This window comes from Pleuronectes platessa, chromosome 10, assembly GCF_947347685.1.
Source record: "Pleuronectes platessa chromosome 10, fPlePla1.1, whole genome shotgun sequence".
NCBI lineage: Eukaryota > Metazoa > Chordata > Actinopteri > Pleuronectiformes > Pleuronectidae > Pleuronectes > Pleuronectes platessa.
The window spans coordinates 3,085,662-3,107,437 of NC_070635.1; the positions used below are offsets into that span (position 1 = coordinate 3,085,662).

General features: G+C 43.0%; 1 protein-coding gene and 1 long non-coding RNA gene across 2 annotated transcripts; both read right to left on the reverse strand.

Moving 5' to 3' along the window:
- Window positions 1–907: 907 nt before the first annotated feature.
- On the reverse strand, window positions 908–4,505 carry si:dkey-82o10.4 (uncharacterized protein LOC797793 homolog). The gene is made up of 5 exons (XM_053432849.1): window positions 4,101–4,505; window positions 3,240–3,311; window positions 2,958–3,084; window positions 2,363–2,507; window positions 908–1,309 (listed from the first exon to the last, which is right to left on the reverse strand). The coding sequence occupies exons 1-5, from the start codon at window positions 4,503–4,505 to the stop codon at window positions 1,225–1,227; spliced, it is 834 nt and encodes a 277-aa protein (XP_053288824.1). The 3' UTR covers window positions 908–1,224.
- A 15,569-nt stretch (window positions 4,506–20,074) lies between these two features.
- On the reverse strand, window positions 20,075–21,522 carry LOC128450009 (uncharacterized). The gene is made up of 3 exons (XR_008339933.1): window positions 21,412–21,522; window positions 20,819–20,946; window positions 20,075–20,282 (listed from the first exon to the last, which is right to left on the reverse strand). It is a non-coding gene; the product is annotated as an uncharacterized LOC128450009 (long non-coding RNA).
- Window positions 21,523–21,776: the final 254 nt, after the last annotated feature.

Genomic DNA, 21,776 nt, shown 5'->3' on the forward strand with positions numbered 1-21,776 from the left:
TGCAGGAACATTAGAATAATCCCCGGCGTGTTTCATTATGCATGAATTAGCGGCCGCTAATGACAGAATCCTCTGTTTGTCAGATATCGTGTCAACATTAATAATATTGCAGCGAGCTTTTAACAGAATTGGATGACACGCGGCATTCACCGGCGTGTCAGACGTGATGCCTTTGACAAGTGACACGGCTCTGGCAGGCAGCCGGCGTCTGAGTTGGTGGAACAGGTGGAGGATTTTTTTCTGGGAGAATTTGTGATTCTCGCTCGCAGCGATGCTATACAACTATTTCCACTTGGTATAAGACTCGCGTTGGGATTTCTCGAGGACCCATTAAAGTACTCGCTTGAACATTCAGGCGCAGACAACCGTGCACCGCGACTCACGCCCCCTCCTGCCTGCTATGGAAAATGGATTATCGTGTTTCACTTTGCTTCTTATCACAAGTCGCAGAATACTAATATATCTGGTCCCTTGTAGGTCTCGTGTGGAGAAGACGCTTGTGGAAGACAGTGATGCTAAAGCAGTCTGATTTGATTTCAGCCTGTTGGCGCTGAGGTCAGAAACAACTTGAGTGAACTGATGCAAACTTTGGGAACCTGGGGACATTGTGCGTTTTCCTTTCTCGTCCTTAATCCATTTACTGTTTGTTTCAACATTAATCAGGTTATTTACGTGAAAATTTAACTTCTATTTGTGCCACAGCTCCTAAACCGGTCCACACAGGACAGTTGTTTTTGTGGTACTGACATATTTGTTGGTCTAGTGGAGAAGAGGAGAGAGGGGGTAATGTTTAATAGTTGGAATGAGGAGGATTTCCATCACCTGATGAAAAATTGTGTCATAAGCCGACTCCATTTGTGAAAGAAGAAAAAGATCTAGCTTGAAAGCTACAGGAAGAGCCAGGGCATGGTTTTAACATTTTATTTTCCTGGCAGCACATTCAGAGACTTTCAGGAAAATAGGAGTTTAAGTCGTCCTCCAATGACTTTATCATTCCGTCCATGTAGCTCAGATAAAAACAAGGATATTTAACCTGTAAAATCAGAAGAGGAAAGTCTTTTAAAAAAGGCCCCGAGGGAGATCAAAGGATGAACTTCAAGTAGGAGGACTGAAGTCTTCAAGTGTCTCCACTGCTTCGGCTCTTTAATCTGCTGCTCTCTCTGTCCGTCGTCTTTCACACGTTCATAAGTTAAGTGAGAAAACTCCTCACAGAGTTGAGTTGAATTATTTCGCCAGTGTCCAGTGCCAGTGCCAAACTGTGGTGATGGTCCAGTCGGGAGACGCCCCCCTCGTTAGCTCTCGCTGGAATCTAGATGGGAAAGAGGAAGACGTGATTAACAGGAACTGAGACAGTTTCCTTTCTCTTGAAAATTCCAAAATAATCCTGCATCATAAATGAAAGTTCACTCCGAAGTGATAAACGCAGACTGACATTCAAACTTAAGTTTTGCTTCTCGTCTCACCTTGAAAGTAACGATGAGAGGATTCTGAAAACACCTTCCCTTATTCTGCCAGACTCTGTCTTTCTAGCCTCTGGGGATAACAGTTGAAGTTTAATAGGCTTTCTCAGAGGCGACTCTGAGACCGGGAACAATAGGCAGGAGGATCTGGCCAACTAGATAGGTGGGCATTAGGTAGAATAGAAACCGACAAGGCGCTCCAACAACAAACCGGATTACCGACAGGAAACGGAAAGAGGCTTTCACCGCGACGCTCACTGGGAGAGAAATCATTTCCTCACAGCAGCAGATGATGTCAGCGCAGACGTGACACATAATCAGAACTGAATTGTGTTATTAGAGTTTTTCAGACGTGGAATATATGATGTTGCTGAACTTTGTTATTTTTGTTTTCCATTACATCTCTGTTCCTCTGATGGTTTTATTGAGATTAGAGACATTCTACTTGAATCAAGGGAGGGGTCACTCTCTTAGCTTTTTGTTTTCCAAACATATGACTACTATTAATATTTTTGTGTATTAGCAGCAGTGAGGATTATAATGTTACATGAATTCTCACCCATACACATTTCTCAAAGATTATCTTTCCCTTGTATATTTTAAAAACAACACACATGCCATCATCAGCTGTTACCCCCCCTCATGTTGGAAGGTCTGCAGGAAACTTACAAATATATAATCGTTTCTGTATATAAATATAATTTTAGCATGAATAATTGTGCAGGAATAAAGTTAAAAGACTTCGGTAAAGAGCTTTGAGCAAATCACTGATCAAAAAGTTTGTGTCAGCAGCAATGTGTGAAAAAGATCCAAACGCGTGAAAGCTGAGATTTGATGGTAATCCGTATTTATGGACTCGTGGTAATTTCCAGTGTGCTGACGACAACAAGCTGAGAACTTACTCATAGACAGCGGTGGCCATCTTCCTCTGTGGGCTGCCGTCTTCACTGGAGGCCACTCTGAAGATGTGTGTGGCCTCTGGGTCATCGGGGCCCTCGTGCGCCGACAGGAGCCAGAACCTCATGACCACGATGCACAACTTTCTACCTGTGACCCGAGAGAGGAAATCAAGAGTCAGCAGGAATGAGGTTTCCACTGGGAAGATGAAACTTTTTAACAATCACACATTTATAACTGATTGATGGGATTTATATCTAGAGTCCAGATCTAGATGAAGAGGAAACGTATTGTGTTGTATTGTGACAAGTGAAGCTGTGACTCTCATAAGAGATCGAACCCACTCACCAAGGACATTCAAGGTAAGGAGTGGGAAAGAAAGAGGAAACATTCTTTGTTTTAAGTCCCTGAATCCTCCAACTAATTTTGAAGCTATTTAAAAAGGTAAATAAGTTAAATAGTGTTGTTTTAACTTGGAGGTGGAGCTCTTTATCATTGTTTGCTCAGGTCGACACACCGACATGATGCATATTTCAACTCGAATCATCTTCTAGCTCAAAGCTTTTTTCAGTGTATAAAGGCTGGTTAAACCAAACTCACCGTATTGATCATAGACAACAGACACGTCTTCAGGAATCAGAAATATGATATCCTCCTCGTTGACGGCGAGCTGCTGTCTCTGAGCTTTAGTGAGGGACCTGCAACTCTTCTCAATGTGTTCGACCATCTGCGAGAGACAAAAGACACAACCTCAAAGCCTCAGGAGTCCACAGCTCTAGAGGTCCATTAATGTCCTACGTAATATTAGTTATGTACAGAAAGAAGAGGAGAATATTCATGTTTCTTTTGGATACAAATCCAGTTCTGTGCCTGATCTGTTACCTCATTGGACACTATCCCCCTCAGTTGATGGTATCTGCCACTGGACATCATGTCGGACACGTGGACCAAGGCCTGAGATGGACAAGATGGGAGTTTAATCACATGCTTCAGGGTCAATGATGTCAACCCAGTTGTGGGTTGCGCTGCTTGTGTTAAATGTTATTATTTGTCTTTATCTCTGTTTCACTACGAAGTCTATTGATTGAAAGTTTCGATGTAGTTGCTATTGAGATCCTTGTCTGTATGTAAAAACAGATTTAATATAGAGTTTAAACCTGCTGGTTGCTTTTCACCCATTTACATTAATTCTGTATTAAATGCGCAATATGCAATTGTCTGCCACTAGGGGTCTCTCCATCTAAATAATGACAACAGACGGAGTTTGTTGTTTTTAAGCTTCTCTTAATTGTGTCGTGAAAATTCTATCAGAATTTGATTGATACGATCACCTAGCCTTTAGCCTATCAAGTTATTAAAAAAAAAATATGGCGCAATTTAGAGAGAGAAACACCAGGTTGCGCATGCTTGGACGGATATGACGTCACGAACAGGTGCCCAAACGATGCCGCCAGTTTCCGGGATGAAAGTGTCGGTTTTTCTGTGGGTTGGAAATTCGCTGGAAACTTCTGGATAATGTAAGTAAACAACTTTAAAACAAGTTTATAGATACATTTTAATACAGGAAGTTTCATAATAAACTTTTAGAAGCTAAGATTAAACTTGTAAGTTTTTTTTTCAGATTGTTTGATGTTCGCAGCTTTTAAACCAAAGTTCTATAAACTGAGGAATAAAGTTATAATAGAATTTTAAACAACAACAAACTCTCAGTGTGTGTTTCAGTGGAGGTTTGTCGGTGTCCACCTGTTTCACTCCTCTGTGGAACTCCTCAGAGTGGAGGTCCAGCTCGAACAGCAGATGGATCAGGTACATCTCCACTTTACACCGGATCCATGTGAGCGGGTCCGGGATGCCCACCACGGAGATGGGGGGCCGGGGCCCGGAGCTCCCCGCCGGCCCGTCGGCTCCGGGCTGCGAGCAGAAGAGTCTGAGTTTCTGACCGACGAACACGACCCTTCGCCGGCAGAGCTCCCGGCTTGCAGCCCCGGTGAAAGGACGCACAGGACTCGCACTCGCACCCGCCCACTGCCGCTGCAGGACCGGCTGTCTGCGGCCGCTAGGGCCCGTCCTCCAGGCGCAGAGCCCGGGCCTGCACCCGGCCAGGCCGCCGAGCTCCGGGGAGGCAGCGAGACCGACGATCCGCTGCATCACAGCCGGGTGGAGACGACACTGCACGCGGGGTTTGACCCAAGAAGCGAGGCTGCCTCCATCCCCACAGTTCAGGTGTTATACAACTCACCCCCATGATTTACCCACAATGCTCTGCACACGAAGTACACACACATGACGACTTCCGGTACTCGTGGAAAAACTCACACGAGTGCAACACGTCATTTATCTTTAAATAAGACTTTACTTTCACTATCAGGTCAAATGGTGCAGGAGTGTTTCAATTGTATTGATCTGTTTAACCTTATACTCTTATTCTTATTTTGTTTATTAATATATTTAATTTTCCTTAGATTTTACTAATACATTGAAGCTGATTCTTGCTTTTTCCTACAAAACATATTTCTTGCACAATAATAAATAAGCTGGTGGGATGGATAATAGTAATAATAATCTAATGTAAAGATATATAGTTTGCATTTTGTGAATAGATATTTTATTTGTCCGTTTTAAGTACAGGCTCTATTAGCTCTGACAGGAACAATATAGAACACATGATTCACAACAGCCTCATAATCGTAAACACATTGTTATTTACAATATTTATTTTAAGGTTAAATTAGATATTTTAAAAAGGAATCCGTCATAAACTCTTCAAGTTGCTCCTGGGCTCATCTGCGGATATTTAAAATATCTCATAGCAGCACTTACTACATGTGTATTAATTTCAAATCCCAATATTTGTTCTGATGAAGCAGAGAAAGAGTTGAATGTTTGTACGTGTGTGTGTGTGTTTGAGTTTGTGTTTGCCTGAGCAGGACGTAAAGGCAGCTGGGTGGCTTTACCCATAACTTCCACTAGAGGGAGATAAATATCCATTTATCCGCCTCCTGTCCAGTGGGAGTGTTTCTGTCAGAGACTCACTTTCAAACCAGTTACCTCAGAATGGAAGGTGGTTGTTGAGTCAGTGGTTTAGGTTAAAGTCAGAGTTCAGGTGTCACGCTGTTGAATGCAAGTTTATGTAATGTCCTCAAAAGTAACCCGTGAGTCAGGGGCGTCTCAACAGGGTAGAGAATCCAGGCCAATGTCTGGGGCCCCTGAGCCGAGAGGGGCCCCGAAGAGTGGTTATCCACAGAAAGGACAATCATGTACGGCCCCCCTCAAATGGTGGGTTACATGGAACGCCCTTGTTGTGTGTCTGTGTGTGTTTTATTAAGTAAAGTGTCTGGACAGGGACGTATTATCAAAACAACACAGGAGAACATCTAAAAAAACACACGCACAGACACACACACACCTCAGTGGTTCCCAGGGGCCACCAGTTTCCGCCCAGGCTTTGTTTTCTGCGCAGGTGCCTAAAATGATTGTGCGAAAATGTGAAATTTGATCAACGGACCAAAACATCATTAAGTCCCCGCTGTTCCCGGTGATTACAGGTCAGCGCCGTCCCCCCCCTGCTCCTCATCCTCCCTCCCGTGCATGTGCATGTGTGCGCTCTCACGTGCACGCACGCGGCAAACACCTGCACGCGGCCCCGCCCACCTGAAGTTCTCCCAACTAATTTTATTTATCAATAATTAGCCGCACAGCACTTGGTTATTTGCGATTGCACTCAGACACGGAAACCTTTTTCCGGGATGTATCATAGTAATTATGTGAGTCAGCTGAGGATGCGTTTTACATCTGCGAGTGGAATGGAGCAGAATATTAAACGAGTCCACGCTGGGTGGGATTAATTGTTGGAGAATCTGCACACAGACACACAAGTGAGAAAGAGTTAGAGTCCAGGCTGCTGTTTATTACAACACAATCAAGATGTTTAACCAGGTTCACAGAGAGGAGGAGGAGGAAGAGGAGGAAGAAGAGAGGGAGGAGGAAGGACAAATTAAAGAAGTGAGTGAAGATAGGAAGGAAGACAGGAACAAAGAAGGATGGAGAAATAAAAAGAAACTAACTAACTAAAGAAAACCAAATCAAGTCCAGTGGAACCAGTGCATCTGTGCAGGAATACTCAGTGTTAGTTTGTGGTTATTTAATTAAAGAAAACTTCATTTAAAAATCCACATTTTTAGCATAATTATTGAAATACAAAGTTTTGTAGAGTTTGACAGTTTCTCTCTAAAAAACAGTCAGATCTCAAATCAGTCAGAGCAGCTTGAGATGATGTTGAAGATTAGAGGTGAAGTCAAAGTGCAGTAACTTATAGAAACCTGGTGTCTCCTCAGGGGCCTGGAGCTTTCCTTTGTTGTTTTCTGTATGTGAATAATTAACCTATAAATTGTCGTATGAAAAAGTTGTCACATGCATTACACATTTTCAACAACTAGAGTAAACTCTCAAATTAGTCCGTGGCCTTTTTTAATCTAGATTCTGATTTTCATCAAGACTCAATACGTCTTTAGGCAGATAATTAATTTAAATGAAAACAAAGCCAGGGATATTTATCTTAATATTACAGTTCATTCTCTGAATATTCCTTAATCTAAGAAGATAGTATTTACAGAAAATAAACCTGAACAGATCAAATGAATAAATGATTAGTGTGAAAATAAATGTATAATCTTTTTGGTGTCTGGTGAAACATTTATTGTTGTTCATTCAATTTCTAATTCTTTCCGAATTGATTATCAGGATGTTTCTTACAATTTTTATTGTAGCTCAGAGTGTCAAAGGCCCAGAGTTGTGTGTGTGTGTGTGTGTGTGTGTGTGTGTGTGTGTGTGTGTGTGTGTGTGTGTGTGTGTGTGTGTGTGTGTGTGTGTGTGTGTGTGTGTGTGTGTGTGTGTGTGTGTGTGTGTGTGTGTGTGTGTGTGTGTGTGTGCGTGTGTGTGTGTTTTCTTTCCTCTGTTGAGCCACTGAAAGGCACTGTTGTCCGCAGCTCAGCCTCCTCTGTGTAACGGGAATGAAGACGTTCGATAGAGTGTGTGCGGCAGGTCACGAGTGCAGCAGAGGTTAAATATGGTTAATCTGCAATGATCACACACTTCATGAACAACACGCAGGGATCTGCAGCGCGACACGTTATGTTTTCTGGATTTAAAACCCGAGTTTGAATGTTAAACATTGTAGATTTAGTTATTTCAGATGAAGCTTCTCAGTGATTCCCCTCAGGACTCGCAAAAATAAATAGGAGACGCTAGAGAACACGGATTTCAGTCTAAAGCTTAAAATAACTCCCTGTACTTATTGTACGGTGCAGTTCATTTACTGTATGATCTTGAAAAACCATCAATCCCACAATGCACTACTGCATGTGAGAGTGACAGTCATGTTAAAACTACACCCGTCAAGGATGATGATGATGATTCACCTCTGACTTCTCAGTGTTTGAATGACGGAGGGAATTTATGCTTATTTTTTTAATACAGAGTTCTTTATTTTCTCCTTTAAATTATTAAAATAATCTTGTTCATTATATTTAACCTGTTTAAAGGGCTTGAAAGCAGATAAAGTGTTTGATTACTTTAAAGGTCAGAAGTCACAATAAGTTTGGAAACGTGGCGAGATTCAAAACTTTATTTAAATTAATGAAAATCTATCTCTCTAAGATAATAAGACGATATAATACCTGGAACAAATTTTCCATAAAAATACAAATACTGTGTAGTATAAGGAGTACAATTTACAATAAAGTGCATTTAATTTGTCTTGATAAAATATAGAATATAGAATAAATGTATAATATAAAAAAACAAATCCTCTTTTTAAAAGTCTTTATCAACAACTTGTTTGTTCTGATTCTAACTTGTAAATGTTTCGGTTTACAGAATAACTTGTTCAACTTTCTTTTCCCCTCTGGAAGCTCCGGCATGTTAAATCTGAAAATATGTTGTTTTTGTAAATTTGAATTTAATCTGGGCTACTGGTGTTTGGATTTTTGTGTGCGCTGGCAACGCGCCACGCACAATTTTCAGGCACAGGTGTTGACCAGGAAAAAAGAGAGAGAGAGAGAGAGAGAGGGAGGGAGGGAGAGGAGAGGAGAGGGAAAGACAGAAAGTGATTTGAATTATCATTGTAGAATGAATTTGGCATCTCTGCAATGGAGGGAGCTTTAAATAGAGCCACAAAGTTTTATGAAATAATGGATGCACGGATATTTCCAGAATTTATACGTCTTTTTTTTCCATTTAAGCTTTTGACTAACTCTCAATTTCGCAAAAATGCTAAACGCTTGTTGATCAGCAGCAGGGATATCTTTGACTTTATCACGAGCTAATGAGAGAAATTAGCAGAAATGCTCTAAGTAATAGTCACTGATTTTTCCACTCACAAATTATTTTTCAACTTGTTTTCGTATCTGTGCATAAATTAAAAAATCTGCTGAAATTTATTATTCATTGGAGATGTGATTAATATGCAAAATTATGCAAATTAAGATGCAATTAGGCTCCAATTCTCTAGTGGAATTTTCCATTACAATTTAATACAAAGTAACAGAGTAATTGGTGTCACGTGTAATTACGGTTACTCAAGTGCACTTTCAGGCATGCAAATGATTCACTATATGTGTTGGTTATCCTATGCAAATATACCATGTGGTGTTTTAACAAGCCGAGCCGAGCACAATAGCCGGCGTGGTTACCCCGGTGGGGCTGGAACCAGGTAAACACACCCGGGTGGTTCTTCTCTCTCTCTCTCTCTCTCTCTCTCTCTCTCTCTCTCTCTCTTTAAATGAGATGAGTTGGAAAACTTTCAGCGCTCAGATTATCACCAGTGAAGACTTCCAGTTTGAATCTGTGATGAATTGTGGGGAAGGCTCCGACTTTCATCCGTCACCAATTGATTTAACGAGAGAGAGAGAAAGTTGTCTTGGATGGGACTTGGGAGCGGCGGCTGCTTTCCAACAGGAAACTGTTGCTTCGATCCGCACAGGAAGTGTCAAACCCCCCCCTCCACCTCCTCCACCACCTCTCCACCTCCACCCCTCCACCCCTCCACCACCTCCACCCCTCCACCCCTCCATCCCCTCCTCGCTTCAGTAGCAGGCTTTTTTTGTATCTTCATTACGCCGTCGCCCCTGTTTGATCAATGACACTGCAAATGTCACAAGCAATCACACAACATTATGCGCGCGGGACAATTACGCCGCCGCTCAGTGTGACAAACTTCGCAGGCGGTGGCGGCGGCCGCGCGGAGAGAAGGGAAAACGATTATGTAATTGATATCTATTCAGATCGACTGGAAGTCCTGCGACTGCTCGGAGGGAGAAAAACCTCTCGAGGAGCAATTCCTCCTTCTTGGGAGGCAAATTGATTTTAAATTGTTACATGGCTGGTTACATGTCCTGACATCTTGCTTTGCTCACACACACTCACACAAACACACACACACACACTGGCATTAAAACCCATACACACTAATACACTAACTTCTACACACACACTCACGCAGACACACACACCCTCTGCTATCTGTCTTGTTCATGATCAATGCTCTGAACAAAGACATCCTCCCTCCCTCCTTGTGCCCCCCCCACACCCTCACCAATCCCCTCTCTCTCTCTCTCTATCTATCTCTCTCTCTCTCTTATCCTCTCTCTCTCTCTCGCTCTCTCTCCCTCTCCACCTCCGTGTGCCTGCCTGCTTGCACAACTCTCTCAAAGAACATAATCCCTCAACAAAATGGAAACACAAAGGAAACTTGAGCTCAATCCTATAAACGCGCGGACACAGCAGACAATGCCTCCTCCCACCCGTTTCCCCCTATCCCCGTCCCCCTGCATCCCCATCAGCCATAAATGCCCCGTGGCACAGATCAGGCTTTATCAACCCGCCCCCCCCCTTCCTCCTCCTCCTCCTCCTCCTACATCCATCCATCCTTCCCTCCCCGATTAGTACCACCAGCACCACCACCACCACCACCACCAGCTCTACCCCACCCGATGCTGCCGCCAGCTTCTCCCATACCTCCACATGGACCCTCTCCTCTCTCCGGAGGGTGGAAGGCCGTTTAAAGGTTTAGCTCCTGGTCGAGGACAAACGTATTCAGCTCACAGGCTCAGTGTGAGATTATCAGAGGTGACGTGCAGGTGGATGTTCAGTGGGAAAGCTCGAACGAAGGTGAAGGTAGACCGGGAGAGTTGAATCTGTAATTTGTGAGACATTCTCTATTTGCACTTGGTGTTTGTTGGTGCACCGTGCACGTGTCAATCAAACAAACTGTGTTCAGCACTTTAACATATTTTTGTTCTGGTTGTTTTGTGTTGATGATGGAGAAGTGTTTCTGACTTTCACAAAGAGATCGGAACCAAAGGACTTTATTTGTCGTGACAAATCTTTTACCTGCTTGATAGTTAGCTTATTATTACACCTGACATTCAACTACAGACCTCGTTGTTTGTCTGTAAACTTCACGTGGAAATGATTTCTATGCTCCTACTGTCGGTTACATCAGGATTTGTTATCGCACCAAAGTCGTTGCATTTATAAACACATATTTAAGGTTGTGGAACGAAATAACCAAAGTTAAAAATAGACTGGAAGAGGCCTGATGTGAAGTTTTTGCTAATTTTGCCGCTAGCGCCGATGGCCTTCTCCCTTTCTCCCGTCATAATTATAATGACAACTAGGGGGCATGTTCACACAAACATATCTGGGACTTTCTTCTTGGGACTAATGACACCACCGGTCTTCTTCTCTTCCTTCATGACATCTTTTCAAGGAACAACCTATGAGATAAACGTTTACTTTTACACAGCGTAACGTAAATTGTGTCACATCATTCTAAAGAAAAAAAAACGTCTGCTTCATCAGGACTCAGGAACTCATGTGAGAGTTCTGCCATGCAGCTGCTGCGTGCCCTCAATATGAAATCATAAAGGTGCATGCGTGCAGGAAAGAAGAAGTGACATGAAGACGTCTTGTGGCTTTTTTCCAATGTAGGTCAGTGTCAGTTTCCACCTTTGACTTCACTGTTCTGCATCCGTCTGTTATTAGAGCTCAACGGAACCCCCCCCCCCCCCCCGACGCCCTGTGCTCTCCTCCATGAAGGCGACTCCTGCTCCTGCTCCGAGGCCCCGGCAGCACCAGAGAACGAGCCCCCTGGAGGTGCAGGTGAGTGAGGCTTGATCTGCTCTAATCAGGTTGTCGGTGGGAGGAGGTGATGGTGTTACGGGGGTGGGCGGTGGGGGGGGAGGAGGGAAAGGAGGGGTTGTTTGGCACCAGTTCGCTGGGACTCTCTGTGACTGTGTGGTCTTCAGAGAACCACTTACCGCCCCCGTGCTTTCCTCGGGTTCCAGACTCTGGAAGGCGAGGCGGCCTCCCTCCCTCTCCCTCTTTAACCCGCCTCAACCTGCTGATTAAAATCAATCCTACGCAGGGTGAGGCGCGGCGGCGGAGGCAAAGTAGGCCACCTTCACTCGCTGCCACAGGAAGAGGAAGTGCCCCGGTGCACGTTCTCTTGTGCTTCGCGCCTCGCTGGCTACAACCCTCTGCACAGCCTGAGACGAGGCAGCGAGCGGCATCACAGAGCAGCGAGGCTCACGTGTTGCATTTCCTGTGTCGAGTGACCGTCTGAGGCCTGAGGAACAAAAGGAACAAAAGGAACAGAGACGACAGAGGCTCACGTCTGAAATGACTCCCTGCTCTCTGACAGTATCGCTATGATTCTACCGGTGAAACTGTCGCTTTAACATCTAACAGCACATCACAAGCAGGAACATTCAAAAGCCACGAATGTGTAGAAAACTTTGATTAAGAAAAAGACACAACTCACGTGAGCGGCTACACAAACGTGGCTCAATAATGAACCAACAGTTTAGGATTATTATATATATTTCTCTACATTTAATGTGCCGATGAGAAAATCCCACAAACATCAGAGATCTGGGATGGCGAGTCCTTCTTCTATGAATTCTATAAATGTCTGGTCTCTTTTCATGGATTACTGTCATTTGCCATCCGCTATTGTGAGCGCCTGCCAGACCGGCTTGCCATTTCTGGGCCTGTGTTTCCAACCTTGATATATTTGCCAAATGAATATTTGAAGCTGTAATTAAATTTATCCCACCTCTACACCTTCTGTGAGACGGCCACCTTGCGCAATTTCTCACATGCCACATTTCAGCTATTTTTTGTTGTGAGAAAAAAAAAAAAGAGAAGAAGAAGCTCACCACAGCTTGCTGCCATTTTTTCTTTTTTTTAATGAATCGGAATGAGGAATGATATTTTTACTGGAATAAATATGATTTCAGGACATTCATAATGGTCCTGCTCACGTATTCAGACGTAAATACACACTGTGCGGTGAGAAGAGACCTCAGAGCTGTCAGCGGCTGCGTAAACAAACTTGTTGTGTGTGTGATGGATACAAAATAAAACGGGGGGGGGGGGGGGGGGGGGGGGTAAAATTACATTAGAATTTAATGCATTAAGCAGAAATGTGCAGGTTACTAAATCCAGACCGCTCAGAGAAGAAACACTTAGCAACAGAACCTTCTCATTAGCAGGTAAATCTAAAAGTTGTGCTTATTTGTGGAGTGAGGAGGAGGAGGAGGAGGAGGAGGAGGAGGAGGAGGAGGAGGAGGAGTTGTTAAATGTTTTATGAAACTCAAACCCTGAGACCCGGGACCTCGACTCATGCAAGAGACAAAACATTTGATTAATTCATGATCATCAACAGCAGCGGGTTTAGATCCACTTTCCACCTCATGCAAATATTTATGAATAAACAGAATAAAAAAATAAAAAAAAACATCCGCCGAGCTAATTTACAAAATGTTACATGATATGTTCTAACTGAAAGAAATCCCTTTGGTATTAAATCCACCTGGAGGTCTCGGTTTGGAGTCCTGCAGCGTCCCCACACTCTCATGTCCGTCCTCGTCCCCTCACTCGTCCTCCGCCTGAATCCCGTTAGCTCCACCGAAAGAAGCCCCCCCCCCTCTCTCTCCCGATAATTAAAACCTCAGAGCCGCCCAATAATTACCCACCGGTTCCCTCTGCACTTTTGCTCTGCACTTTCGGTGACATAATTCATTAGTGTTTGTCCAAAGAAATGATTAAGAGTCTTTAAAGTGCTCCTCCATGCAGAATAGCTATTAAAGCAGCCATATGCACATATGCTTGGAGCGTTAAACGGTTTGTTGAAGTCAGCCGGGGTACAAGAGATGATAAACATAAATTATGACTAATACACTGCACCAGTGGCTCCTTCAAGTGTAAAAAAAAAAAAAAAAACAGGGAAGAAGAAGATCACTGACACGGGGAAACCACTTTGGATTCACCGCTGCAGTGCCGACCACCCCCCCCCCCCCCCCCACACTCATCTGTGTGTGCTGAAGCAAGGATGTAGGAAGCACAACACAAATGGCTCGGGCATCACCTTGAATATTCAGATGGGTAAGCTAATCGTTTATGCCTGGATACACCATTGTGATTACCTTGCTCCTTTGGCATCGCCGCCGAGTGCCTCTTGTTTTCATTTGCTTCCATTAATAAAAAAAGTTCAGACCACACTGTGGAGACTTCACAGCTGAAGTTCACTAAGTAAATTCAGAGCAGTAAGTGTTGTTTCTGTTGTTTTTTGTGTAACAACCTGTGATTTCCGTGCAAACGCCTCCGGTTCTCGTCCCGATGGACAAAAGACAAAAGACGATTCCACCTCCTGACATCTGGTGCAGAGAAGCAAACATGTCACCGACTTTTTACACCAGCGCTGTCACTTAGTGCACGTTGTTCTAGAGCCGTGTTCAGACGTGACCTGCGGGGGAGAATCTGGAGGATTTGCCTTTCACACGTGCACACGACGCAGCGGGAGGTTTTTCTGCACAGACGCGTTCACACCGGCAACAAATCCTCCACATTATTCAGGCCAGAGGTGGAGCAGCCGGGTGCAGCAGACAGGAAGTGACATATTAACTCCACTGTGGAGATCATGTGATATTCACACAGACACCGGCGTCGGCTCTTATCACCACAACCTCTCCTGACATTTTCAGAGTCTTCTACGTGTTTGATCCACTTCTGTGTTCACACATCGACTTCTCCTGGATTTCTACAGATGTTTTACTCGGAGGCCAGGCAGAGGAAGTCAGAGTGTCTCATTCAGACATTTGTGTTCATGCACCTCCTCTGGAGATTCAGTTCACGCCTGAAAACAGCTCAAGTATTGATAACTCTTTGAATTCTGTCTTTTTTTAATTCATACACAAACACAAATCAACACCTTATCCCTGCTTAACAAAATTTAAACATCTTCATCTTATGATTTTGGCCTTTTTTAAAATGTTTTATCTACATGACTGTAGCTCCGGTGAGCTGCTCCTCATCTACAGTTAACAAAACATATATTCTATATTAAAGAAAACATAATTTTGACAACATAATTGTTTCAGTAATTTCTTAAAAACACTAGAGAGGCACAAAGTAGAACAGATACCTCTATCAAGGCCCAACAGTCCCCTGAGGACATTTAAATTCACTAGATACAGATTTTAAGTGCTTTTATGATTTATGAATTATTCTGTGAGAAATCAATAATAATGTTGAAAAAAATCTAGCAATGTTAAAGTAAAAACAAGAACCTCAATCTACTCCCTTGATTCTGATCCGCCTTCTTCCTCAGGCCAGGTCCGATTCCTTTTTCACACAATTTCATGTAAAATGGTTTTGTAGTTTTATATTCCATGAATCCAGCCTCTCAAGAAATGTCTGCTTTATTTGTCATTTATGATCTGAATCTGAAAACATCTTCCAAATCTTTTTAAAAAACAATTTGTGAGTATTTTCTTAAAGATAACTAATTCAGACATAGACAATTGAAAATAACCTCTACTACTTTAACCTTTATTTGCTGATCTTTCCTGTTCTTCCACCTCTCGCAGCTTGTTTCTGTCGTGCTCTTCATCATTATTAAGTTTGACCCGGCGCTCGCACTCGCCCGGTGAAATGCTCCAGTTCAGTGTGAACACGGCCCCGGTGCATTACCATACACCCTGCATTCATCACTTTGTTCCCCCCCTTTGTGTTTCGCCCTTTTTTTTAAGGCAACTGCAGGAATTATTAGCGGCTTAGCAGCGAGAGGCCCCTAAGTAGCTCTCTGGGTGTAAGCCTCTCTCCCGAGTCAAGGCCAACAGCTCTCTGAGCCCCCGTCCCCTGTTTAGTGATAATGTACATGTCAGCAGGGACATGCAATGATCCCTCACTTCTCCATGCTAAATGATCATTTTCTTTCTTACACTCTGTCTTTCATTCACCTAAATCCACTCCCCTAAAAGAACACACAAAAAAACCTCCCCGAAAATATTAACACGCCGCCGAACAATAGTTCTCAGAAAGCATGAATCAGCAGATGATTCCCAATTCCATGCACACAACAGGGGATTGTATTGAGGCTACGTGTGTGTGTGTGTGTGTTAGTGTGTGTGTGTGTGTGTGTGTGTTGGGGTGGGTGGAGGGGAGCCTCTGTTAACACCGACGCTCCCATCCAACAGAATTCCAAACCCCCGGCATCAGTGCGGAGCTTATGATCTGTGGGAAAGCCGAGCTGCGCGGCGGCAGAGCAGCTCGCCCGAGCCTCCAGACGGCCTGATTTGGGAACGCCGTGAAATCCGTGGCACCTCTCCTGGCTTCCTGGCTGAGCGGCTGCCATATCTTGTGATGGACTGAGGCAGGAGAGAGCGAAGCAGCCAGGGATGAATACGGCTTAATCTTTACCCAGGCCACATGTGTGTGCATGATAACATGGTGGCTTTCTTCCTGTGCAGGGTGATTCTTCGCCAGCTGCCAGGTTCGCTGCCGCGCTCGGCCGTGTTCAGCTGCGATATTTCCCCGCTGTAAAAAGAACTATCGCACCTTAGGTGGGGGCTAATGCATGTTTTTGGAATTGGCGGTAATTCCTGACACATTTCGAGAGACAGATAGGGTGTCTTATAGCAAATGACAATATATGTAAAGACACCTAGCCCCCCCCCCAACCTCCCCCTTCCCCTTTCTTTTAGCGCCTAATATTTTATTTGTGAGGAGCCTCCTTGTGCTATTTTTATAAATAAATGGCGATGTTGTGATCACGAGCAGCCAGACATGCAGCTGAAATACGTCAACAAGCTTTCTTTTAAAAGGCGGCTGAAGCTTTGCAGACATAAAAGAAAAAAATGATATTTTTCACGCCAGGTTAATATGCAGAGTAAATATAGATCTAAACGCAGCTGCTCTAAACGGTTGTTAATTTTTTTCCGTTTTTTTTTTACTTTGCAGGCAACAAAACACATTAAGCAGCTTTATGTCTCATTCTTTAGTATTTCTAATGCTTGGATTTATGTTGTGTGTGTGTGTGTCTGTGTGTGTCTCTGTGTGTGTGTGTGTGTGTGTGTGTTGTATGCAGGTGCTCTTCACTCCATACACTTTCCCATCATCCACATTGGCTTGAATGCAATCACTCCAGCAGCAGCTTGGCGTAAAAAATTTCCCTCCTTTCTTTCCCTCTCGCGTAAACTTTCTACCCCCCCCCCCTCTTGCCCCCCCCCCCCCATCTCTCGTCTGCCCGGCGACACAAAGCCCATCTATTATGATTGCATTACCATAAATGATTTTATAACATCTGCTTGTCAATAATTATCACACAAATCCCGGCGCCCTCTGACCCGTGCTCCGGATGAACCCCAGGTGTAAGCCAGCGTCGGGCTAATGAGTCGCTCCACCCCCCCCCCCCCCCCCCCCACGCCGCCGCACACGACCACTCAGCCTCGACAATTAGAAGCCGGGCACACGCCTTAATATTAGCCGTAAATTGATTGTGCGCTAATTGAAAACATTGCATTCAAGACGGGGGAAGGCTGCAAGAAAACCCGGTTTGGATACTTGATCTAACATCAGGAAGGATTCACTATTTATTATCATATTATTATTATTACAAAATAACTTAGATTTTTGTCTTTTAATGACTATTTTTTCATTTTATTATCTCACAGAGAGAAGTAATGTGAAGTTGAAGCAGTATTTGTGAGATATATATATTTTAGAAGGTAACATGTTTCCCTCCCTTATTCATCACACGTGAGTTTAAACACAATCAATTGATTAATCCCGACACACAAGGACACACTATGATGCAGCTGACATTCATTTGTCAACAGTGATAAAAAAAAAAAAACAACCTGTGTAGCATCTTTAACTAATTCATGGGCAGTTGAATAATAATGATACAATATAAAAGATAATTATTTTGGAGCAATTATCATTAATTATAATAAATATATGAACTAATAAAAGCATTTAATTGTTCATAATTCATCCAAGATATGAGGCTGAAATCTAGTGAGTAGTTTATCTTGAACTAATATTTTCAAAGTTTGGAATTAAACTTTGAAAATCTAAACACGTCTACAACAAGGTTATGATGTATTTATCTATAAATATAAAATAAATGCTTTAGAACAAACTGTAACTGTGTGTAATCAAATATGATTCATTTTAAATACAGGTATCTTACACCTGCTTCATTGGATAATTTGTATCTGCTTAATACAATTTACACATTTCCTTAAATATATGCATTATAATTCTTATTTAATAGACATAGATACATAGGTACATAGATAAACTAAAAACTGCTGAAAGATGATAATTTTCAACACCTGTCTGTAGAAGAGCTTTTATATGAAAAACAATGTGGAAAATAAAAAGGTGCAAATACAATATAAAATAAAGAAATCAGAAAAAAACATTACTAGTCCAAGTATCTCCATAACTGTGTGTTATAGCCAATTATGTTTTTATATAAGTGATCATATACTGTCTTTAAAATACTAAACAGGGAAGTTTAAATACATGTTTACCCAATATGAGTGTTTCTTACTTTAATCCAGTGATTCTCAAACTCCTGAACATTTGAGGAGTAAAATATAACCGAGTGAGATCTCGCACCATCAACTAAAATCCCCTTAAACATAATGACAGCAGCTAACAATGGAGAAAAAAAAAAAGAAAAGAAAAACCCGGAGCTAAAACAAATACACAGAAGAGTCACTAATGCCACATGCTCACATTACAAACCATTATTCAAGCGCTCAAAGACGCTGAAGAGCATCAATCTATCACACGAGCCTGTTCCTCCCCGAGCAGCAGTCGGCTTGTTTCCGCAGCAGACACAACTGCAATGTCAGATGCCGTCCTAATTGAAAAGTTAATTAACTTTTTGAAGTCATCAGCTGTCATTCTTGCAAATCAGCCTCCAGTCCGTCCCCCGGAGACCAACTTTGTCTCCGCCTTGATGGCTGGGGACCCTCAGCTCGGCTACATGGGAACACTTGGTCATTGAAAGTACCATTTATAGCGTATTGTTTAATTAAAGTCGAATTAAGAGAACTCTGTGCAGAATTTAATTCCTGCTATGAATTATTGTGGAAAACAGAGTGCAACTCCGATAATCAAACTTTTCATTATCCTCTCCTCCCTCCTGAGGTGTCTGCGCTGCGTCGCCCCCACCCCCCCCCCGCGTCTTTGTTGATGACTCCCGAAAAATATAAATGAGAGGAAGCTACCCACAATGCATTGCCTTTCTGCAAGTTTCCCCCTCACACGTCAACTTCCTCCCGTCGAACATTTTGAGTCATTTGTCGGACAAAAGATCTCCGTCTGAGCAGGTTCCCATCGGTCATACTTCAAACTCCACATCATGAGGATCATCAGGAGAACCTGTAACTGCGCTAAATTAAAATATGAATTAATCAATAGAACCTGAAAAAAAGCAAATTACATGACGCGGAAATAAATCAACAACTTTGTCATATTTTTGGGAAAATTTAGACCTCTTAGGAAATTGAGAAAACCTTTGGAACTTGAGGACATTTTAAAAAAAAAGGAAGCAAATACATCCAAGGACATTAAAATGCTTGTAGTAACTAAGAACATTTTTGGAAAGTAAGAACAGTGGAAAGTGAAGGTGGTGGTGGTGTGGGGGGGGTGGGGGGGGGGGGGGGGGTACATACAACACAAGGGTTAGAATCAAACCAGGAGTGTTGCATGTATGTTATGCATCATCAGGAAAACCCCGTCCATAACTTAATTCATCTCAAATCAACGTGGAGGTTTACACAGGACTCAGAAAACCTGAAGTTTATCTCCATCGACCACTTGTTTGATTAGATTTGATAAATCAAGGTTAAGGGATTGTGTTGCAGCTCTTATGATTTAATTTTTCTTCAATTCTAAAAGCACTGATTATTCTAAAGAGCACCTCATCAACCCTCAACCTTCTTTAGGAAACTAGAACTTTACTCCAAATCGAATTGTTCTGATCATGTTTTAAGACTCTCATGGAACTGATAACAGGTCAGTAAACTAAAGTAAATGTCTGAAGAACTTCATCTGTTGTTTTTCTCTTAGAAACTTATAATATCTGAGTCATGGGACTTGAAGCTAAATATTTTCCAACCCCTTGTTTCATGTTGAATTCCTGGATTTGGCTTCTTATTCATCGGGACGTGATTTAAAAGTCGAGCGTTTGTTTTTTAAGGATCCTCCCGTCTTGTTTCTGGAAGGTCAGCGCAGGTTTAATTGATTCCTCTTCTCCCACCATCTCTTATTAGGGCCACGGCGCCTCTCCATGGGAACTGCTAATTGGCCCTCCCCTGTGGCCACTTGCAGAAGCAGGCAGACGTGGCCCCGTAGACACTGCGCTCGCTCCTCGGGGACCACGGCAGATAAAAGATTCACGCCGACTCGGCAGCTCTGTGGATCTGCGTCTTCTTCAGGGACGACGCGAGTCTGACGTCTCCTTCCTTCACCATCTGGACATTTATATTTACTGACGAACCAATCAGGACCACCGAGACTCAACGGGACTTCAGAACACCTCGGTGCGCTCTGATCCTCCCGGCTCTGTGGGGACCAGATTTAGATTTCAGACGAGTGATTTTCGGAAACGGAGGATTTTTATAATGTGGAAATAATTAAGGAAAGTGAAATATTTAATTGTTTTTGGTGGTTGATTTGCTTTTAGGGCGAAGTCAGGGTTGTGTTGAGGTTTGAGGAGGAAATGCATTCATAACTGAAGTCCTACAAGGCTGAGTGTGACTGTACGAGAGACAAACAGAAAGTGTAGGAGGAGTTTTGTGATTTAAAGGTCGTGTCTGTTGTGGGCTTGTTGTGTGTTTGTGAGAAGTTGTTCTTATATCTTTGAGGACCAGTTTGTGTTTTAGACCGTTACACCGAGGACAGTTTTGGGTTGAAGGGCTTGTTTTAGGGTTCAAGGTTTGGTTTTCGACTCAAGACATTTTTCCTTTTCTGACACATATAAAGAACCCAGCAGGTGATTCTCTGGGTCAGATGTGTCAACAACTGCAGGGAAATTGTGTGAGCTCAGTAAGAGAAGCAGGAGGAAAGACATGACGTATAGATTCCGCCAAGGAAATCACCTTTTTGTTTACAGCACATCGACACAACGGCATCGGCCCCTTTTCCACTAAAGCTCTTGAATCTCTTCGTCTGTCCAAGTTGACGTCTTCGTAGCTTTCCTCTACGTGTACAGCTCCTCTTCTTCATCCTGAGAAACATCATCACCAATCAATCAATCATCTCTGCTCGTTAATTGAATAAGATCCTGTTTTCTCACTCGGGCTCACTCTGACTTTCTCCAGAGTGTTTTTACCCGACTTCAGAAAATACTCTGACGTGTGTTTTCACATCCAGCTCCTCTGGATTAATTCAGTATAATATCCAGAGTTCAGTGAATGTCTGAAAGCAGCTTTAAGTTTATGATAAGGCCACAGTACAGGGCTATGGAATGCATCAGTATAAGGATAGAAGTTTGTGTGTATATGTGTGTGTGTGTGTGTGTGTGTATGCAAGCAACACACGTGGCAGATGTAGGTGCCCTAACTTCAGGTCGGAGCCTCTGTCTTTTGTCACTTTTCTTTGTCTTCCTGTGTGTGTGTTGTGTGTGTGTATGTGTGTGTGTGTGTGGCCATGTGTGAAAGGACATTAGCGTACGTGCGTTTGTGTAACTGACCTCAGACATGAAGACAAACAGATAAGCAGCACGTTCCACGCCTCCCCTCGACCACAAACACACAGGCTTCACTCCGTATCAAACTCAAGTGCACTCACTCGCTGCTTCCTGTCTGCGCTCGATATAAAACCAGAGCGTTTCCTCGAATGTGACATTTAAATCTTTTTTTTTTTCAAGGAAATGCAAATTTGCCTGCCTTCGGTCCGACAGAGCCAGTCTCGTTTTTAAATAAACCTTCTCAGCGATACACCGAGAGAGAGAAAACGGTTTGTTGAGATTTTTCTCACGGTGCCGAAAGACAGAAATACCAGATTTTTACAGTAACTTGAATAATATCAAAACATTCACACCTCTGTGACTCAGAC

Excerpts from the sequence above, each read along its gene's own strand:
- si:dkey-82o10.4 (XM_053432849.1), bottom strand. The coding sequence starts at position 4,505 with ATGCAGCGGATCGTCGGTCTCGCTGCCTCCCCGGAGCTCGGCGGCCTG. Across the intron at positions 3,312-4,100 it reads TCCACAGAGGAGTGAAACAG|GCCTTGGTCCACGTGTCCGA; the intron begins GTGGACACCGAC and ends TGTCCATCTCAG. Across the intron at positions 3,085-3,239 it reads GGGGGATAGTGTCCAATGAG|ATGGTCGAACACATTGAGAA; the intron begins GTAACAGATCAG and ends TGTCTCTCGCAG.